Consider the following 19086-nt stretch of genomic DNA (forward strand, 5'->3'; position numbering starts at 1 on the left):
TATAAAGAACACACACAATCCATGAACACAGTCAAATCAGCAGATCCAGATAAAACGCAAAATGATAGAAACAAATTATGTATGCCAAGACAAAACCATCAACCATGTTTACATTACAAGTAATGAAGCTGCTACACAGCAAGGCAGCATATGTTTTGAGGAACACTATAGGACTCGATCATAGCAGAAACTTGGACACAAGATACTCGACCTCACATCAGACATGGCAAACTGAACTCAGTACCCCAGCCCCCACCCAGACCTTTACTGGCCACCATGGAGACAGAGAACCAGGTGGAGTGTAGACTCCTTCTGGATGTTGTAGTCCGCCAATGTGCGGCCATCCTCAAGCTGCTTACCAGCAAAGATCAGGAACTGCTGGTCCAGCGGGATGCCCTCCTTATCCTGCATCTTTGCCTTCACATTGTCGATCGTGTCAGAAGACTCGACCTCCAGGGTGATGGTCCTGCCAGTCAATGTCTTCACAAAAATTTGCATACCACCACGGAGGCGGAGCACCAAACGGAGGGTAGACTCCTTCTGAATGTTGTAGTTGGCAAGAGTGCGGCCATCCTCGAGTTGCTTTCCAGCAAAGATGAGGCGCTGCTGGTCTGGTGGGATGCCCTCCTTGTCTTGAATCTTTGCCTTTACGTTATCAATCGTATCAGAAGACTCAACTTCAAGTGTGATGGTCTTCCCAGTCAAGTCTTGACAAAGATTTGCATGCCTCCCCTTAGCCTGAGTACAAGGTGAAGGGTGGACTCTTTCTGAATGTTGTAGTCAGCCGAGGTGCGGCCATCCTCGAGCTGCTTCCCGGCAAAGATGAGGCGCTGCTGGTCTGGTGGAATGCCCTCCTTATCTTGAATCTTGGCCTTCACATTGTCTATCGTGTCTGAGGACTCGACCTCCAGTGTGATGGTCTTTCCAGTCAGTGTCTTCACAAAGATCTGCATGCCACCCCTGAGCCTGAGGACAAGGTGGAGGGTAGACTCCTTCTGGATGTTATAGTCGGCGAGCGTCCGCCCATCCTCAAGCTGCTTGCCAGCAAAGATCAGACGCTGCTGATCCGGTGGGATTCCCTCTTATCCTGGATCTTTGCCTTGACATTGTCAATTGTGTCCGAGGACTCAACCTCGAGGGTGATGGTCTTGCCAGTGAGGGTCTTCACAAAGATCTGCATCTGCAGAGTCAAAAATCACATGTAAGCTACCTTAAAGAGATAGGCACAGAAAAACCTAGTGCTTCGATGAGAGTGATTCAAATCTCTACTATGAAACAGAGGTAACAACAAAGAAAGAACACAAACATCTGAACCACGAATTATATGAAACAACACCTCATGCATACCAACTGCCAATGTGCTAGTTACATTGCTAATTTAGCATGACAACTCAACATACACAAGCAGAGAATATAGAGACAGGATTCAACATTTATAATATGAAAGGGGTCAGTGTATCAACAAGAAATAAGTTTAGCAGCACTACCCAAAATTTATACATATCCTTCTGACTCAAGGTGATCAGAAACAGACCAATCTAAGGTAAAATAGGCAGGGAAGATGGAAGGCAAGATTTAACCATCTTAATTTTATTTAACCATCTTAATTTTTTTGTAACCATCTTAAGTTTGAGCATATGCAAATCAGCGAATTGAATTTAAACCAAATCATACCTACAGGATTTGTGTCAGATGCAACATGACACTATGACAGGCATGGTTTAAACTTCTTAACTTTGATATTGATATTGATAATACACTAATTAATCTATCGAACTGAAACTGAAACGGTGAAACCCGATTGACATACACAGCACTGTGTTTTGAGGTAAAACTATATAGTAATGACTTAGCAATAATTTAGATGATACACCAATTAATCTATATGACAGGCATGGTTTAAACTTTGATAATACACTAATTAATCTATCGAACTGAAACTGAAACCCGATTGACATACACAGGACTGTGTTTTGAGGTAAAACTATATAGTAATGACTTAGCCATAATTTAAATGATACACCAATTAATCTATTGAATTGAAACATAATTATATGATATCTGCAGGATTACGTTTGAGGCAACATGATAGGAATGATTTAACCCTCTTAGTTTTGATATAATACATTAATCGATCTTTTGAATTGAACCCTAACTCTATGATATCTACAAAATTCCGTTCCAGAACAGAAACACCACGGCCTATAAGCAGGGCTACAAGCCAAAAAACGAACTCGGCATGAACGAATTAACAAAAAGTAACGATCGAACATCACAAGACCTTGCGGGCAATTTATAAGGATCGTCGTACGGAAGGCGCGATTAGGGAGACGAATCGAGGGGATACCTTGACGAGACGATTGGGAGCCTTGCTTGGTTCGCATTCGCAGCGGCTGTGCGGTTACTTCGCGATTGGGAATTTGGGATTGACGGAGACCCGGTAAAGATGAGCAACGGGCCAGCACGGCCCGGCACGGCCCGATCGGGCTCGGGCCCTTTTGGCCCACCGGGCCACCGGGCCGTGCCTGGACAGTCCACCGTGCCTGTGGACGGTCCAGGCACGGTCCATGGGCCGAATATCGGGCCGTGCTAGCCCGTTGAGCCCACGGCCCACTGGTCCATCGGGCCAGTCCATAGCCCATTACACAGTAAACACCATATTTCAAACAGCACAATCACAGGTTCAAACTTCAAACAATCACAGGTTCACATATTCATATTCAACAATCACAGAAACACCAGATGACAAAAGATTTGAGCTGTTTGTGCAATGTCGCCTCATTAAAAACCTTTTTAGGTAAAACTCACACCTCGTAAGATAAAACCCTAGAAAGGAAAAGAGTACGGCCAGCTCAATAAATTAAAATGTTCAAAGTTATTACAAACCAGCTAGCTCAAATGTCTCAACTCTCACAACTAAAGTCGCACTCAGAGCCTCTCAGGCTCTCAGCTCTCAGCAGTCAACCATCACCAGCAGTAGATGATCCACCAGCTTCATCATCAAGGTATTGCTCTTTGAAGTACTCTTCTAGCTCTTTGTCCTCCACAGTGTGTTGTCCACCGGATTCACCTAGCTCCCAGTCTTTGACACAGATTAGCATCTCCACACTGTCCGCGCCCAATCGCCGTCGCCGCTCCTCAATGATCCTGCCAGTAAGACTAAAGGTAGACTCCGAAGAAGTAGTTGATATAGGAACAGTCATAATATCTTTAGCCAAGGTACAGAGAACTGGATAGGTTAGTTTATGCTCATGCCACCAATTGAGGATATCAAAGTCATCATCATATGCCACAACATTGTCACAGTCAAGGTAAACAGTGTGCTCAGAGAGACCAGGAGGCACAATAGATCCTGCAGATGCACTTGAAGGACTAGAAGAAACTGATCCTCCAAAAATTTTGCTCTATGCCTGCTTTCTCTTACCTGTCAGTCCAGATGGATGGGTGGTTCTAGCTGGCCTAGCAGCACCAAACTTAGATTCATACTTGTCATAGAGTTTATGCAACTCAGATTTAACCTCAGCAAAGTAATCAATGTAACTCATATTGTTACTTAGAGCAAGCAAGTCAAGCACATTTCCCAGACCTTTCAACTTAGCCCTTGGGTCTAGAATAAATGCAAAAGAGTATAACAGTGGTATATTCTTCCAATACTTAAGAAATTTATTCTTCATTGGCACAACTACAGCAGCAAGAGTATTATCCTGTTCAAATTCATGCAGATGGGATGCAATCTCAAGTATGTGATGCAGTACCAAAGGACTAGTGGGGTAATAAACACCAGAAAGTACAACAGTTGAATCATAGAACAACTCAAGGAACTGCAATACCTTGTCAGCAATGTACTAATGTTGTTCATTCAATAGAGGATAGCCAGACTGAGAATTGATGAACACAGAAAACACAGATCTATATGGCATGAGATGTTTTAGCATAAGGTAGGTTGAGTTCCATCTAACATCCATATCCAAAGCAAATTTATGAGGCCTCATACCCTTAGCAATGCAGTAGTTTTTGAATTGTGCAATGCGATGATTAGATGAATTCAGAAAGTTAATTGCAGTCCTAAAAACCTCTATGTGTGGTTTAAGCCTTTTCAAACCAGATTTAACAATCAAATTAATTATATGGCAAGCACATCTCTAATGCACAACATGATAGATCTTTTTACTAGGATTCAATGGATCAATATCATAACCCAAGTAACCAGCAAGCAAAGGACTCAAAGTAAGCATAGCAGATGTATTAGCAGATGCATTATCAAGGCTAACAGAGAAAACTTTGTCAAGTAGGCCCCAATCTCCAACACACCAGCAATAATTTCAGCAATGTTAATACCACTATGAGTCACTTCAATCAGTTTAAAGCCAATAACAGCTTTCTTAAGTTCCCACTCAGAAGTAGTGTAGTGAGCAACAACAGTGATATAATCTTCCTTAGCATTGCCAGACCAGATATCAGATGTCAAACAAACAGAAGACACATTAGGCATTACTTCATTTTTTAGGTGATGTAGTTTTTCATTGAAAAGCTTAGAAAGATCTCTAGATGTGGTGAATCTAGACACTCTCTTGTATCTAGGATTGTGAGCACGCTGAATGTAATCATCCCAAGCATCATTGTCAGCAATAGATAAAGGCAGATCTAATCTAGCAATCAAACGGCAAAGCTCAGCTCTAGCAACATCATGCCTATATTCCTAGTTCCTATAAGACCCATCAGGATTCAAAGCAAGCCTAGTTTGAACCAAATTAGCCTGTTCTATTTTCTTCTTGCATGAGAGCATATGTCTTTTTAAATGACCAATGCCATTAGCAGATTTACCAGACAAACGAGACTTACAGAGCTTACAAATAGCAACAACACGTACCTCACCATCCACTGTCTCTATGATTTCATCAAAGTTAGCCCAGACAGGGGATCGGCGCTTACTAGTGGTGGACGAAGCCAGAGATGCTGCATCGCTGGTGGCCGCAGCACTAGCCGCTGCATCGTCTCGGTTGGTCGGAGCACCACTCCTACCGAACAAGAGATGAGCAGCATCTCCCATGTCGTCTTCGTCATCGGGGATCTGCCCTGTGGCCCTGAGCTCGTCGTTGATGGTTGGACCATCGTCACCATCAGCGGACTCAGAGCCGGCCATGGCAGATGCCACCCACCCAACCGGCACCGTCCCTCAACGCCTCCTGCGGCACCAGCTACACACCGGTGACCTGCGAACCAAAAACATCGAGAAATGGATTAGGGTTCGTGTGATTGCCTACTAGATCTAGGGTTAGGGTTAGGGTTAGAGGTACTTGCCTGCATGGAGACGGAGCCCGACGCTGGAGAAATGGAAAAGAAGACGAAGACGAGATGGAGAAGAGGGGGGAGACAAAAGGAGATCCCAAGATCCGGTCAGAGAGAGACAGAGAGTCAAACTAGTCAGAGAGGTAGGGAGGAAGAAGTGAGACGAGGAGGGGGGAGAGATCAGAGAAGAGGAGATCTCAACATCCGGCGTCGGCAGCGATAGCCTGGGAGGTGGACGACGGCAGCGGTAGCCTGGGAGGTGGTCGACGGTGGGCGACCGGCGGCGACCGGCGGTGAGAGGCGAGGCGAGGTGGAGATTAGGGTTAGGGTTTCAGAGCTCAGAGGCGAGGGTGGCGGGCGAACGGCTACGGGCACGGGCGGAGTGAGGGGGAATGGCCGAAGGTGGGGGTCCGCCGGGGCGGGGGGCTTATATAGCCCCTCTAGCTGCCAGGCCTCCACCGTGCCGCCCAGCGGGCCGAGGCCTCAGCCCAAGCCCGGCCTGCTACGGGCTTTGGGCCGGCATGGGCCCGGTTAGGGTTCGGGTCGTGCCGTGCTCGGGTCGGGCCCAATAACCGTGCCTTGGGCCGAGCCTTTGGCCCACGGGCTGCATGCACATTCTTAAGACCCGGTTGGAGAAATCTGAGGCCGGAGGTGGACTTTATAGTGAGGGAACGGAGGGTTGCCGTGCCCGCCCACCTGGACCTGGTGGGGTCTCGGTGACGTCACGGCTCACGGCAATGGAATCACGTGAGCGAGAGGCCGTCGTCGGCCCGTCGCGGAGTCCGCAGTCCGCCCACCCTGCCGCGCAGGCCGCAGCCTATCGACTGGAACCAGTTGCGTCATGGGCTTTCCAGGGCCCCCGCTTGGGCTACGACGGCCCATATCAGTGCAGCAGCTGAAACACTCATTACTATTACAGTTATCTTTGCAAAACGCAACTGACAGTATCACTTGTTATCGAAGCACGAAATATCACTATTCAAGTATTGGTCTTCCGTATGACCGACTGACCGTATCCGTATATGTATATCATCCAAGCACCAATTTCCTTTGGATTCTGAAGGCACATACCTCCCAAAGAAACACTCCAGTATATCACTCTATCACGCATGCATTCCACACACAGTTAGACTGTCTCCAACGCCGTAGGTAAACCGCGACCCATACGCAAAATGGCTAGTGCACAGTGTTTTAGGTCCCGAAATCACGGTCCAACGGAGAACGCAAATACGACAACCATTTTGTGTACCATCCAACTCGGAAGGCAAAAAAGCGTCGGCGTTCTCGACGACGCAAAACACTGCAGAGAGAGGAAGACGCACGGAGTCACTCTGGCGTCCGCGCGCACGGAGTCATCGGAGGAAGATGCAGCAGGTGTCGGGGCTCCTATCGGCGACGGCACCGAAGTGGAGGTGGCCGCGTCCACCAGAGCCGGACCCGCGGCCATGCCCCGCGGCCGGGGGCGACGGCGGTGCAGCCTCCTCGGGAGCGGCCGAGGCGTCGGTGGTCGCGGGCTCGGAGCCGACAGAGGGGGAGGACGAAGCCGCGCTCGCGGGCTCGGAGTCGACAGAGGGGGAGGAGGGAGCCACGTCCGCTGGGGCTCCGGCCGTCGGCGGCGGCGCATCCTCCAGATGCGGACCTGGGAGGGAGGGAGGTGGGCTGTTGGAGAAGGAAGGGGATGGGTCAGTGACCCATTCACTGTACCGAACCCAAATACCTGAATGGGTCACCGATTTAGGTATGGCCGGTTGGAGATAATCTTACTGGTAATAAGTGGCAAAGCACATCTTATTCATGAACGTAACGAACGGTTGACGTGCGCCCATGCCCCTGCCCCTGGTAGGCGCGCTAGTAGTTCACAGGAAGTGAGCGCGTGTTTAGTTGGGTGGAAGTTGGAAATTTGGCTACGGTAGCATTTTCGTTTTTATTTGGTAAATAATGTTCAATCATGGACTAATTAGGCTCAAAATGTTCGTCTCGCAATTTCCAACCAAACTGTGCAATTAGTTTTTTTCGTCTACATTTAATGCTCCATGCATGTATCGTAAGATTCGATGTGATGGCTATTGTAGCACTTTTTTAGAATTTAGGGTGAGAACTAAACACGCGCTGAGAGACACTTGAGCACACTGCTGGCCACGGCCGCGCCGGCCCTGAGAGCTAGTTGTGAGAAGCTTTGCGCGGGAGCGTGCTAATCTGTCCGTTGCGAGGGACGAACTAGATGCTGTACGACCGAAGGAGAAGTTATTATATACAGGAATATACAGCTATACATAGTTACATGCTCCGTACTTGGCTGGTTGGGCGGGCAGCAGCCTCCGAATAGACAACTAGGGCCCTGTTCGTGTCAACACTATTCCGACTGATTTGTTATGAGAGAAAAATACTGTTTCAATTAAAAAAATAAATCGAAAAATACAGATTATAAGACAAACGAACATGACCTGTATACAGCAGCGCATCAGTTGAATCGCCAGCGAAAACGAACTTTAGTGGAGTGATAACGAAAGCCGTACACGGAGAATACGACAACAAAGACATGCTTGTGTAATTTGGATAGGCTTCTATTTCTAGGATTTGGTTGGTAGGCTTCTTTGCTATGTAAATTCTTATCGTTCGTTTTGTGATGCTAAATTGTGGTTTTCCTCTTTTGATGATCTAATAAAAATATTTATCAATACGTCAACTCATGGAGCAGCAAATCCAATACAACCTCACAACATTGTTTTTTTTTAAAGAAACTGGAGGGTTGCGTAGGTTGCTAGTGTTTATGAGTAGCCTGCCTCTAAATTTATCTTTTCAAAGAGCACGGGTGGGAAAAGTTGGCAGAGTACGACATGTGGCTGTTACAAGAACTGCAAAGTGGAGTACGACATGTTGCTTTCTTAGCACTATACAGGGATATAGTAACACCAACTTGTATTACTATAGATTGAAAAATGTGTTACTAGCTCTCTTAGTAACATATTTCTCTTTGTGTTTCAATCGGCCATATTACTATAAACTGGTTTATTATAACACGTTTACTGGTCTATATGAACATTTGTCTAGTGTTATGATTTTTTATGTAACATTTTTTCTCTTTATTAACACTTCACAATATGATAGAATGCATAGTTTGTAATACATTTATTTATCTATTGGAATATTTGCCTAGTGTTACAGTAACACTTTTTTTAGTTCTAGTACAAGGATTTACCTCTGATGCAATGGCCTAAAAGTGTTACAGTATGCCAAAAATGATTGCAATACACAAAACTACAACACAAAAATTTGGTTGGGAGGCGATGCCACTGATGCCGTAGCAATAGGTTTGCACAACGATTCATTTTAGTGTTTAGAGTGTTGTTGCAAAGTGTTGCAAGCCATAGTTGCTATTACAACACACCCGACATTGTCAAAGATACCTATTGCCACATATCCAAAGAGTGGCAATAGTTGTGCTGGCAACGACAATGGGTGTTGCAATAGACCTTATTGCCACGCATTAATAGCATTGCCACAGGTGGCCCCCCTGTATTGCCATACTATCTATGTGATTGCTATAGGTAGCCTCTCTATTGCCACACTAAACATTGTGGTTGTTGCCACGACAAATGTTTCGTTGCTACATGTAGACCCTCTATTGCCACAAAATATTTGGTTGTTGTAGGTTGAAGCCTCTATTGCAACACTTAATGTTTGGTTGCTATATGTTAGAAACTCAATTTTTTTAGAATCCGAATATATGGTCCATAAAGCATTTAGACAAATCCATTAAACCAAAATATGATTTGCTTGTATTAATGAAGCCATCCAATCTCATTCTCAGCTTAAACACACACATTGCTCAAACACTTGAGGGATCGGACACACTTGTTTGTACACATCAAAATCTAATGAGGTATGTCTACCACTGCAATAAAGGTTCGCTTGACATTGTCCATCCCATCACTCGTGTGCTCCACTCAAACTCTAGCTTTCTCCTAAAAACAATCATTGACATTGTGCATGAGTTAAACTGAAATTGAAATATTTGGACAACAGCAGCATTTTTTTAATAAACTGGACAACAGCAGCATGGACTGAACTAAATGGACAGTCTTGTTGTAATTATACAATGGCACGATGAATTTGTTACAAACAATGTATTGCTTGAGAATCATTAAGTTTGTTACATCACTCCACACAGCAAATCAGGATATTCAGCTAAACAATGATGAGCAATCACTGAGAAGACTGGAAATACAGGTCTTACATGAGCTACATTACAGCAGGCCGCAGTGTAGATGAGGCTCGAAACATCAATCCATTGCCACGTGGGGGGCAGTACTTCAGCTTGCTTTGGGTTGCAATGTGAGCATCGATGCTCATATACAGCATGGAACCTACCTGCGTATATCAAATAAAATACAGCAGCAAAACTTTACTGCCATCTAACAGACAAATAATATTCTACTAGTAACATGCCCGTGCTAACACTATGGTGATACTTAAAAAACATTATATTTATAGAAAATTATAATATAAACCAGTATAATTAATGACGATGGCATACATTGTTGGATACATAGCAAACAGATACATATTACAAGCAAGCAAAATGTTTTGGGGAGCAGGACAAGTTTCCTGATGGGCAAATGACATTTTCACTATCAGAGAATTGCTAGTTTTCAGAAAAATGCTTTCTCTGCTAATCATTGGACATTAACAAGTAAAAATCTATCTTACTCTATCTCTTTCAGCATCAAGAACACCTCCCCCGTCAAAATAATATTTAAAAGTTTATCCAGTTATGCCATTTCAGAAAAGTTACTTCTCTGACATTCATTATATAAATTAAGAGTACAAGGTCTTACTTAACAGCAAGTTTCAAGAGATCACAAGGCCAAACAGGCACTCTGCCTGTCAATATTGTGCTTTCCAGTTTCCAAGTTTGGCTATCCTCGCTCCAACCTTTCAATGTATATAGCTTTCTATGAGATAGGAAGCAATGACTTATGCACATAAGCTCTGATGGTACTTAAAGTAATATCAAAGGGGCTCACTTGCATTTTCCTTAAGCAGAAAGGTGGTTTGAGATTAAAAGGTACCTCGTTAGATACATCGAAAACACCATCTTGGATTTTCTTGCGGCATGCGGAAATTGGAAAATATTTTAACTGCACATAGATACACCAGAATCAAGCATCACCTCCACGACATTTTGCACGGTCCTTTCAGCTGCCTCCATGAAGATAAGGCCATGTTCCTTTGCAAACTGCTCGCCTTCCTCATAGCTCACTGCACACCTGTGAGACAGATCACACATGTTCCCAACAAGCACTATCGTCATGTTAGCATTCGCGTGCTGCCTCGCATCCTCCAGCCACCATGCAAGATGATTGAAAGTCTCCCTCCTGAAATCAGTTCAACATGGATTTGAATGCCAGTATCCGCATGATTCAGGAAACTACGTGCACAAAAAAGGCCATACAAGCAAACTTAGAATTTGTGGGGGTAATCACCTAGTGATATCATAAACCAAAAGAGTACCAGCAGCACCTCTGTAGTATGATCTAGTTATGGTTCTGAATTATTCTTTACCAGCCATACAATGTTAAAAGACAGCGCAATATCAGGTCAGATGAACATGCCCGTGCTCCTGGTGTACTGCTATACTCTACTGTTTCCTCATGCTGCTCAGGTACCCTCCTTGCTTTCTTATTTCAAATATGTAGATGAACATGCCAATATTTCCATGAATACTAACATCATACCTGCAAAAATAGTATCTGTCAACAGTGTGCCAAAGAGATCAGTAATTGGTGTTCCACATTTTTTTTCCAGGGAATAAAAAAGGTCTCCCAGTCAAAATCTTTGCAAAAATCCAACCAATGCCCCACATATAGAATTATAATGGGCAGTGATATCCAACTCAAACTGCATATATTACATTGTTTCAAACTGAAAACTGTATACATTATAGAATGTATGGGTACTGCAAAAATCAGACTGCATATATAACCTTGCTTATAACTCTGAACCCCATGTGCCTTCCTAATCCATCTTAGCATTTATCACGAAAGGCACAGACCAAGGTAAGAATCATGGTACAAACGAAGGCTCTCCGTGACTAAAAAGTAGGGAAAAATCTTAATTAGGTATTTGAAGGCAACAAATAATAATAACAGTCGCTGTAGCCGCCACCCATGGCGGAGGAGCGGAGGCAGAGCACTTCTTCATCTTGCTGGCGGCAGCGGAGGTGAGGGAGCGCTGGAATGAGGCGGAGTGGCTGGGGACAGAATATGTGAAGAAACAAACCATAAACTGGATGCTGCGTCCACCAACCGCTGTCGAGCTCGAGCAGTCCAGGCGCCGGTGTCACGCCGCCGCCCATCAGCCAAGCGCCGCCGGCACCAGACCCCCGTTCGTGTTTTTTTTTTTTTTTTTTTTTTGGCTATTGCGTTCTTCCCAATTGTGATTTTACCCCTATTTTCAGCCACTTTGTGTTTTTACCCCTACTTTTCCAAAACGAAGGCTCCGTTTACCCCTACTCCGTGAACAGCAGGTAACGGTATTAAAAAAGTTAACAGATGACAAGTTAGCCCTTCCGAATATTGCATCTTTGCCCCTATTTCAAACCACAATTGTGATTTTACCCCCACTTTCTTTCACTTTGTGTTTTTACCCCTACTTTTCCAAAACGAAGGCTCCGTTTACCCCAATTCTTAACTCAGTTATCTACATCCGGATCAAAGCAACTAAAAATTAACAAAAGGCCTGTAAAAAGACAAACTTATCCCTTATCTCTCGATCGTCTCTCTCAGGGTCGTCCCTCTCAACGCTAGCAGGTAGCGGGCGGCTAGGTGCGGCGGCGGCGAAAGGGCAGCGTCGGGCCGTCGAGCGAGCGCGGCGAGCGGGCGCGTGCGGCCAGGCGGAGGAAGCGGCGCGGGCGCGCGCGGCTTAGCCTGACGTGGGCGCGCAGCCAGGCACGCGGCTCTGCTTGGCGCGGGCACGCGCAGCTAGGCACGCGGCTCTGCTTGGCGCGGGCGCGCGTCTCGTGGAAGCAGCCGACCATGCTGCTTGGTCGCACCCATGGTCGGCTCCATGGTCGGCTGCTTTCACGAGACGTGCGCCCGTGACGTCGGCCAAGCCGCGCGCGCCCGCGCCAAGCAGAGCCGCGTGCCTGGCTGCGCGCGCCCGCGCCAAGTAGAGCCGTGTGCCTGGCTGCGCGCCCATGTCATGCTAAGCCGCGCGCGCCCACGCCGCTTCCTCCGCCTGGCCCCACACGCCCGCTCACCGCGCCCGCCCGACGGCCCGACGCTGCCCTTCCGCCGCCGCACCCAGCCACCCGCTGTCTGCTAGCGTTGAGAGGGACGACCCTGAGAGAGACGACCGAGAGATAAGGGGTAAGTTTGTCTTTTCACAGACATTTTGTTAATTTTTAGTTGCTTTGGTCCGGATGTAGATAACTGAGTTAAGAATTGGGGTAAACGGAGCCTTCGTTTTGGAAAAGTAAGGGTAAACACACAAAGTGGAAGAAAGTGGGGGTAAAATCACAATTGTGGTTTGAAATAGAGGCAAAAACGCAATATTCGGAAGGGCAAAGTTGTCATCTGTTAACTTTTTTAACACCGTTACCTGCTGTTCACGGAGTAGGGGTAAACGGAGCCTTCGTTTTAGAAAAGCAGGGGTAAAAACACAAAGTGGAAGAAAATGGGGGTAAAATCACAATTGGAGTTCAAACTAGGGGCAAGAACGCAATAGCCCTTTTTTATTTTACATTAATTAAGGCATGATTATGAAGTAACATTATAATCTAATCATTTCATCTTCCCAAAACATTTTTCACATGAAATAGACTACATATATGTTGTTGCGTATAAGTTTCAAAAAAAATTATGCAATAATTATATACCATAATCATGTTGTCATGCAAGTTTAGATATTATTACATTTATTATATGGTAATTCAATGAATAATTACAATAATAACTAAATTTAGTCAGATAATTCTACGAACTTACACAACAACATATTTTGGGTCCATAAGCATTATAAAAATTTTAGGCAATTTTGATAAAATTGGACTACAGATCCTTCACAAATAGAAAAATCTCTCGCTTAGTACTATAACTTTGTGTGAGATATATCCATTAGTGAACAATGTACAATACCGCTTTGTTAAAATAATTTGAAATTGTTATGCAACGATTACATACCAAAATCATGGTGTCATGCAAGTTTGTAAATTTTTCCTATCCAAGCTTAGATATTATTACATTTATTTTGTGGTAATTCAACAAATAATTACAATAATAACTAAATTTGTCAGATAGTTCTATAAACTGACACAACAACATATCCTGGGTCCCTAAAATTTTGGACAATTTTAATCAAGTTGAACTATACATCCTTCACAAATAGAAACATCTCTCACTTAGTCCTATAACTATGTGTGTTAGATGTATCCATTTGTGAACAATGTATGATCCGCTTTATTTAAGATTTTTGAAAATTTTCATGCAATGATTGCATCAAAATCATATTGTCTTGCAAGTTTCCAGATTTTCTAACACAGTTTAGATATCATTACTTTTGAATTTTAATATAAGAGAACTTCTCAAACATAATTTTAGGAACATAAATGAATTCAAATAAAAAAGTTGTCAGCTACAAAGTTTTAGACATCATCAAGATCTACAACTTTCGTTTAAGGCATTCCCTCATACGAGTTCGTTTAAAAATTCAAAATTTTGAATTTCAAATTATCAGGATTTCAAACAAAATTTTCAGAACTCATCCAATCTGTTGCTTTTATTTTGGTCATTTCTTTATTCAAATTTGTTTGAACAATTCAAAATTTAAATTTCAAAATATGACAAGCTTTAAATAGATTTTTTTGATATTTTCCACACCACTCTAAATTTGAATTTCAAAATATGAAAACTTCAAATAGAATTTTGTGACACTAAATTATTTCAAATGGAAAAGTCATCAACAGCAAAGTTGTACAACTCATCGAGATCTACAATTTTCGTTTTAATCATTTCTCCATCAGACTTTGTTCAAACAATTCAAAATTTAAAATTTGTTTTGTGATAAACTAACACTAATAGAATATTGTTTTCATATTATTGAATTTTTTCATCATGTTTGATGTATTCACGTGTCACATCTCAAAACTTTTAACTTTTATGTGAACATAAAACATAAGTATGTCATTATACTTTTTCTCAAGAATTTAAATTTTGATCAGTATTTCGTCAATACAGCAATATTTTTATTAAATAAGAACTTATTTTATTCTAACGTTAATTATTTGCCTTTTTCTTGTTTAAAAGAATAAGAATTCTCTTGGTCTTACAATTTTTAGATTTATAACACGTCCTTATGTCATTAGCTCCATATATGCGACTTTTTAATAACTTTCTAAAATGTTTTAACAATTATTCTTACACTATGCTATTTTAAAAACGAGTTACTTTTGGTCTAAAAATTTTGGCGCACAAATTGCCCCGAATAGCCGTCTGCGAAATTGAAAACGCCCTCTATCTCGTATATAACTGCCCCTTCCAATCTCATCTACAGATCTTCTCTTCTCAATCTGAACCCAAAAAAAACCCAATCCTGCAAGCGGAGGACACATCCATGCCGGTACCCTTCTCCTGGCAATCTATCTACTCCAGGCCGGACCCCTGCCCTCAAGTTCGGCGCCCCTCTCCTCCAGGCTGCCCGCCCCCCCTCTTGTCCGTATGGTGACGCCGCCGTCGCTCCAGGCCAGGATGGCTGCGGGCCGTCGTTCCAGCGGGATATGTATTTCTCCCGTGCGGCCCTGCTCGTGCAGCAGCCGAGAGTCAGGGCGGTGGCGCTCTAGCTCATTGCCACGTGGGCGCGCCGGCGGGGCTTGGCCTGCCCGTTCAGGTTGTTCACGTTTCACACCCTCGCGTGGCGTTGGCACTCCGACTGGTGAAGACTGGTTACTCCAACTCTCCAAGCGGGAGCAACAGAGCAAGGCAGCCGAGCAGGTAACTAGGTAAGTAGTCCGTTGCTGGATAATGGGTCTATTTAGTTCAGGTTGTTCTGTTTGTTCCATCTAATTGGTTGGTTAATTTAGGAATTATTAGGATTGGTAATTGGCTTTTTTTTGGTTAATTTAAGAATTAGGAATGATATAAAAAATAGTTAAGTAAAGATGGATCCGTAGAAGTTACTGACTTGTGTGAAGTGTCATTATATCAGTAACTCAATTGTCATGCTCATGCCAATGTTTAGATGAGAATAACAGGACAGTGCAAACCAATGAATAAGTTCTTACTCTACTGTTACCATGACTGTAGAAATATGGGAATCAGTCCCTTTAGAAGAACAAATCTTCTGTAGACAGTTCTTGCCAAATTCCCCAATTATAGCTAGATAGGGTTAACTATTGTTTTTTTCTTGAGCTTATTTGATTGATCACGACACATTGATTGTCTTGCAGATATATATCAGACTATCTATCTAGAAGTGTATGAACACATGATCCTTCACCCTGGACTAGTGTCAGGGGCGGATCCAGAAATGGGTCAAAGGGAGGGGGGGGGGGGGGGGGGGGGGGGGGGGCTAAATAATAGAAGAAGGCTTCAAATTGGGCTGTTGGGCTGACCTATGCCTTGTATTTCTGTCCCACGAGGGGGGTTGCAGCCCCACCAGCCACCCCTGATTACTGTAGAATGGTCACTAAAGATTTCTCTTATATCACCATTAGTTCAGTTGTATCTCTGTTGTGTGCCCCTCGTACAAGCAAGAATACTATATTTGGGCTCATGGCTTAAATAAAATTGTATGTTGTGTGTTGGTTCAAATGCCAATGAGTATTGTCCTGGTCTAATTTAAAGTACAAGCGATTGCAAGAAATATGTTATAATGAAATACTCCTAACACTCAGTTGTGTCCAGAGATGCAACATTCTTTCCTCACCACAGCTCGTTTCTTCTGTCATGTTAAATGACTGTTCTTGCCTGTTGTTCTTATTTACAGAATTCTTGCAGTACTAATTAATCATTACATGTTAAGTAAAGCAGAGATGACATTACTGTGCTAGTGTGCTACAGCTGTAGGTCTTTGTGAATGTTTTTTTTTTCTGAATGCAAGACATTTGTCAATTTTACTGCAATTTTTTCTGAGTGCTGATTGACAGTTTGTCGCACAACAGCAGTTCTGTGGAACCTGTGGCTGCATGCCAGCATCACCAACAAAAGGTAGGCAAGCAAGCAGGTCGTCGACATCAACATTCAGTAAAGGTGCAATTCTCGTCCAGTCCTCGTATTTGTGAAATGTCCCTTTTGCTGGTTCAATGTTATTGCTATCATGATAGTAATAATTGATGGTGGGCTGGTTAGAGAGGCAACAATGTCAGAAATGAAATAGAAAACAGAGTAAGGTTATGTTACATAGAAAAGAACCAAAGAGCCCGACTTTATTACCAATACTGCCCCTTCCTTTTTTGTGCTTATTCGTTGCTAATTGCATTTGACTCTTTTTTGTGTAGTGCCATTTAATTTGCTTGCAAGAAAATATCCAGTACAGATTTATCATTTTTTGCCTTTGTTTTAAGTAGCAGCATATTATCTTAATTTTCTGTACTTGAAATCAACCGGTGACTAGAATTTGGAAAGCCACATGACCTATATGCTTTGTAGACAGAATTTCGAGCTTACACACCACCTGCTGCACTCTCCACTCCCACTCAGATCTGGATGTGTAGTTGTGGCAAATTATTACTTGTATAGCTCTTGGTTTGGTTTGATTATTCCAAAATCAGGTTTCTATAGATGGATAATTGGTGCTCCCATTCCAGATATATTCATGGTTGCCGCATAAACTAGCTGGAACTATAATCTAAGTTTTTCAGAGATTGTGATGGCTGTAGAGATGTTGGTCTAACTGTGATTAATTTCTGAGGCCGCTTGGTTTACTTTTTAGAGTCGGCAGCTAGCTGTTGGGGTGATACTCTTGTAATACATTGAAGTATCGTGTTTTAGCCTGTTATCTTGATGCCTTGATAATGTTCTATAGTCGTAGAAGAAAAGGGTGATACTCTGTGTAGTTGGCTTAGTGAAAAATAGCTTCTTGATGTGCAACAATTATTACTCTCTTGGTAGTAGAATTTTTTTTACTGTTTGTATAGTACACACATTAATCTGCAGTTATTTTATTGATAATTTCTCCTCTCTAGAAAGAAGGAAGCGACATTTCACAGGAAGGTCCAAGATGTGCCTACAGAATCGAAAGGCATGTACTGCCTCCAGGAACTGCAGGTTATTTTGTGTTGTCCAGGAACTGCAGTTTTCTGTGTTTAGTAAATCTTCATCAGTGATAGCTGCTGTTGCTGCTATCTGTTCTCTCCCTCAGCTGTTAGGTTACTCAGTTTCAGAATCTTGGTGTTAAATATGTAGTTTAGTTGTTAATGAGAGCAGACATTTAGAGTTTCAGTTTAGTAAATAATCTGAATTTCACTTCAGATCACAAAGAAACTTTCTGTGTAGGGTATTCTTCCTCGTGCAACATCTGTTGCAAGCTATCTCAATTCTGCTTAAGTCTATTAAGCGCCATAAACATGCTTCTAAATCCTGTGCTTGGTCATTGATTTTTTTCAGGCTACCAAACTTAGTGCACGTGAAACTGGAAGCAGAACAAGAAGCATGGAAGAGGGCAAATGCATTTATCATTTGTTGGAACCTATCTTTTGTTGTTTCTGGCGCTCGAAGGAAACTTTGTAGAATGCGTGGTCGTATGATATAGTGTTGCTGCAACTGCATGCATTTGTTAGGACCCATTTTTTGAATGGCTTATGATGTGATGTTGTATCAGCATATTGGATTATGAAAATGGGCTCTGTTGGGCTTTATGCTTCTCTTATTAATTGTGGAAATGGGTGAGAATTAGTGGGCTAAATTTTTAATGGTTGTGACCATAAATGGCTAATTTTAATGGGCTATTTAATCCATGACGATTATTTTCTGTCATAGACATTGGGCTTGGGTTGGGTTGTCAGAGACATTCTAGAGTAGTCTTTCGTATGAGATGTAATCATTTCGGGTTGTCTAAATAGAAAGTTAATAGTATCAAGACAACTAAGGCCAAGACAAGAACTTAATACAATATATATTAACCCTAGGCCAAGACAAGAACTTAATACAATATATATTAACCCTAGGGTGATGGCTTTGTAAGTTGCGGCCGATTGGAAGGGATGAGGGAGAACTTAATATGTAGTTTTTTTTGTTTTTGTTTTGAGGGGTAGATGAATCATGTAGTTGCCAATAACGCTATCTCAGTTTGTTAGCCTTTGCCCATGCAGAAAGGCCCATCAAACACATGTGCGGCCAACAACATCGTATTGCAACCACATTGGTCTATAACAATAAAAAAAAAGTTGTGACAATAGTAACATGATATTGTGCTCATTTAGGATTCCAGTTGCAATAATTACCTAACAATTGCAATGCCATAAAAGATTATTACAACCCCAAAACACCGTGGAAATAGGAACATGCTACTGCAACCATTCCAAAATTCTTGTTGCAATAACCAACTCGCAATTGCAACACCACTGAAGATTATTGCAACCCAGAATAATCATGGCAATAGTTACAAGCAAATGCAACCAAATCCAATATAGTTGCAATAACACCAAGTAATTGCAACGGAAATTAATACTAATGCAATGCCAAGTGCCATGGCAATAATGCCAACTAATTGCAACACGATTCTAAAATGGTTGTAGTAGCACACGCATGTTGCAACGATAAAACCGCATATATTGCAACATATTTAGTCCGTTGCATTATA

General features: G+C 42.8%; 1 protein-coding gene and 1 pseudogene across 7 annotated transcripts; one reads left to right on the forward strand and one right to left on the reverse strand.

The window, feature by feature from the left end:
• Positions 1 to 264: 264 nt before the first annotated feature.
• LOC136522121 (polyubiquitin-like) lies at positions 265 to 1180 on the reverse strand (annotated as a pseudogene).
• A 13689-nt stretch (positions 1181 to 14869) lies between these two features.
• On the forward strand, positions 14870 to 18142 carry LOC136522391 (uncharacterized). Of its 7 annotated transcripts, none has more exons than XR_010775880.1 (4): positions 14870 to 15286; positions 16448 to 16535; positions 17471 to 17552; positions 17892 to 18142. XR_010775880.1 is itself a non-coding variant. In XM_066516212.1 (4 exons), the coding sequence occupies exons 1-4, from the start codon at positions 15006 to 15008 to the stop codon at positions 17903 to 17905; spliced, it is 480 nt and encodes a 159-aa protein (XP_066372309.1). In that variant the 5' UTR covers positions 14870 to 15005; the 3' UTR covers positions 17906 to 18142. The 7 variants fall into 7 exon arrangements, 5 of the variants coding, with proteins under 5 accessions (XP_066372309.1, XP_066372307.1, XP_066372306.1 ...); XR_010775881.1 differs by having other exon boundaries at positions 16451 to 16535; XM_066516212.1 differs by having other exon boundaries at positions 16433 to 16535.
• Positions 18143 to 19086: the final 944 nt, after the last annotated feature.

The sequence above is a fragment of the Miscanthus floridulus genome, chromosome 18, assembly GCF_019320115.1.
Source record: "Miscanthus floridulus cultivar M001 chromosome 18, ASM1932011v1, whole genome shotgun sequence".
Taxonomy (NCBI): Eukaryota; Viridiplantae; Streptophyta; class Magnoliopsida; order Poales; family Poaceae; genus Miscanthus; species Miscanthus floridulus.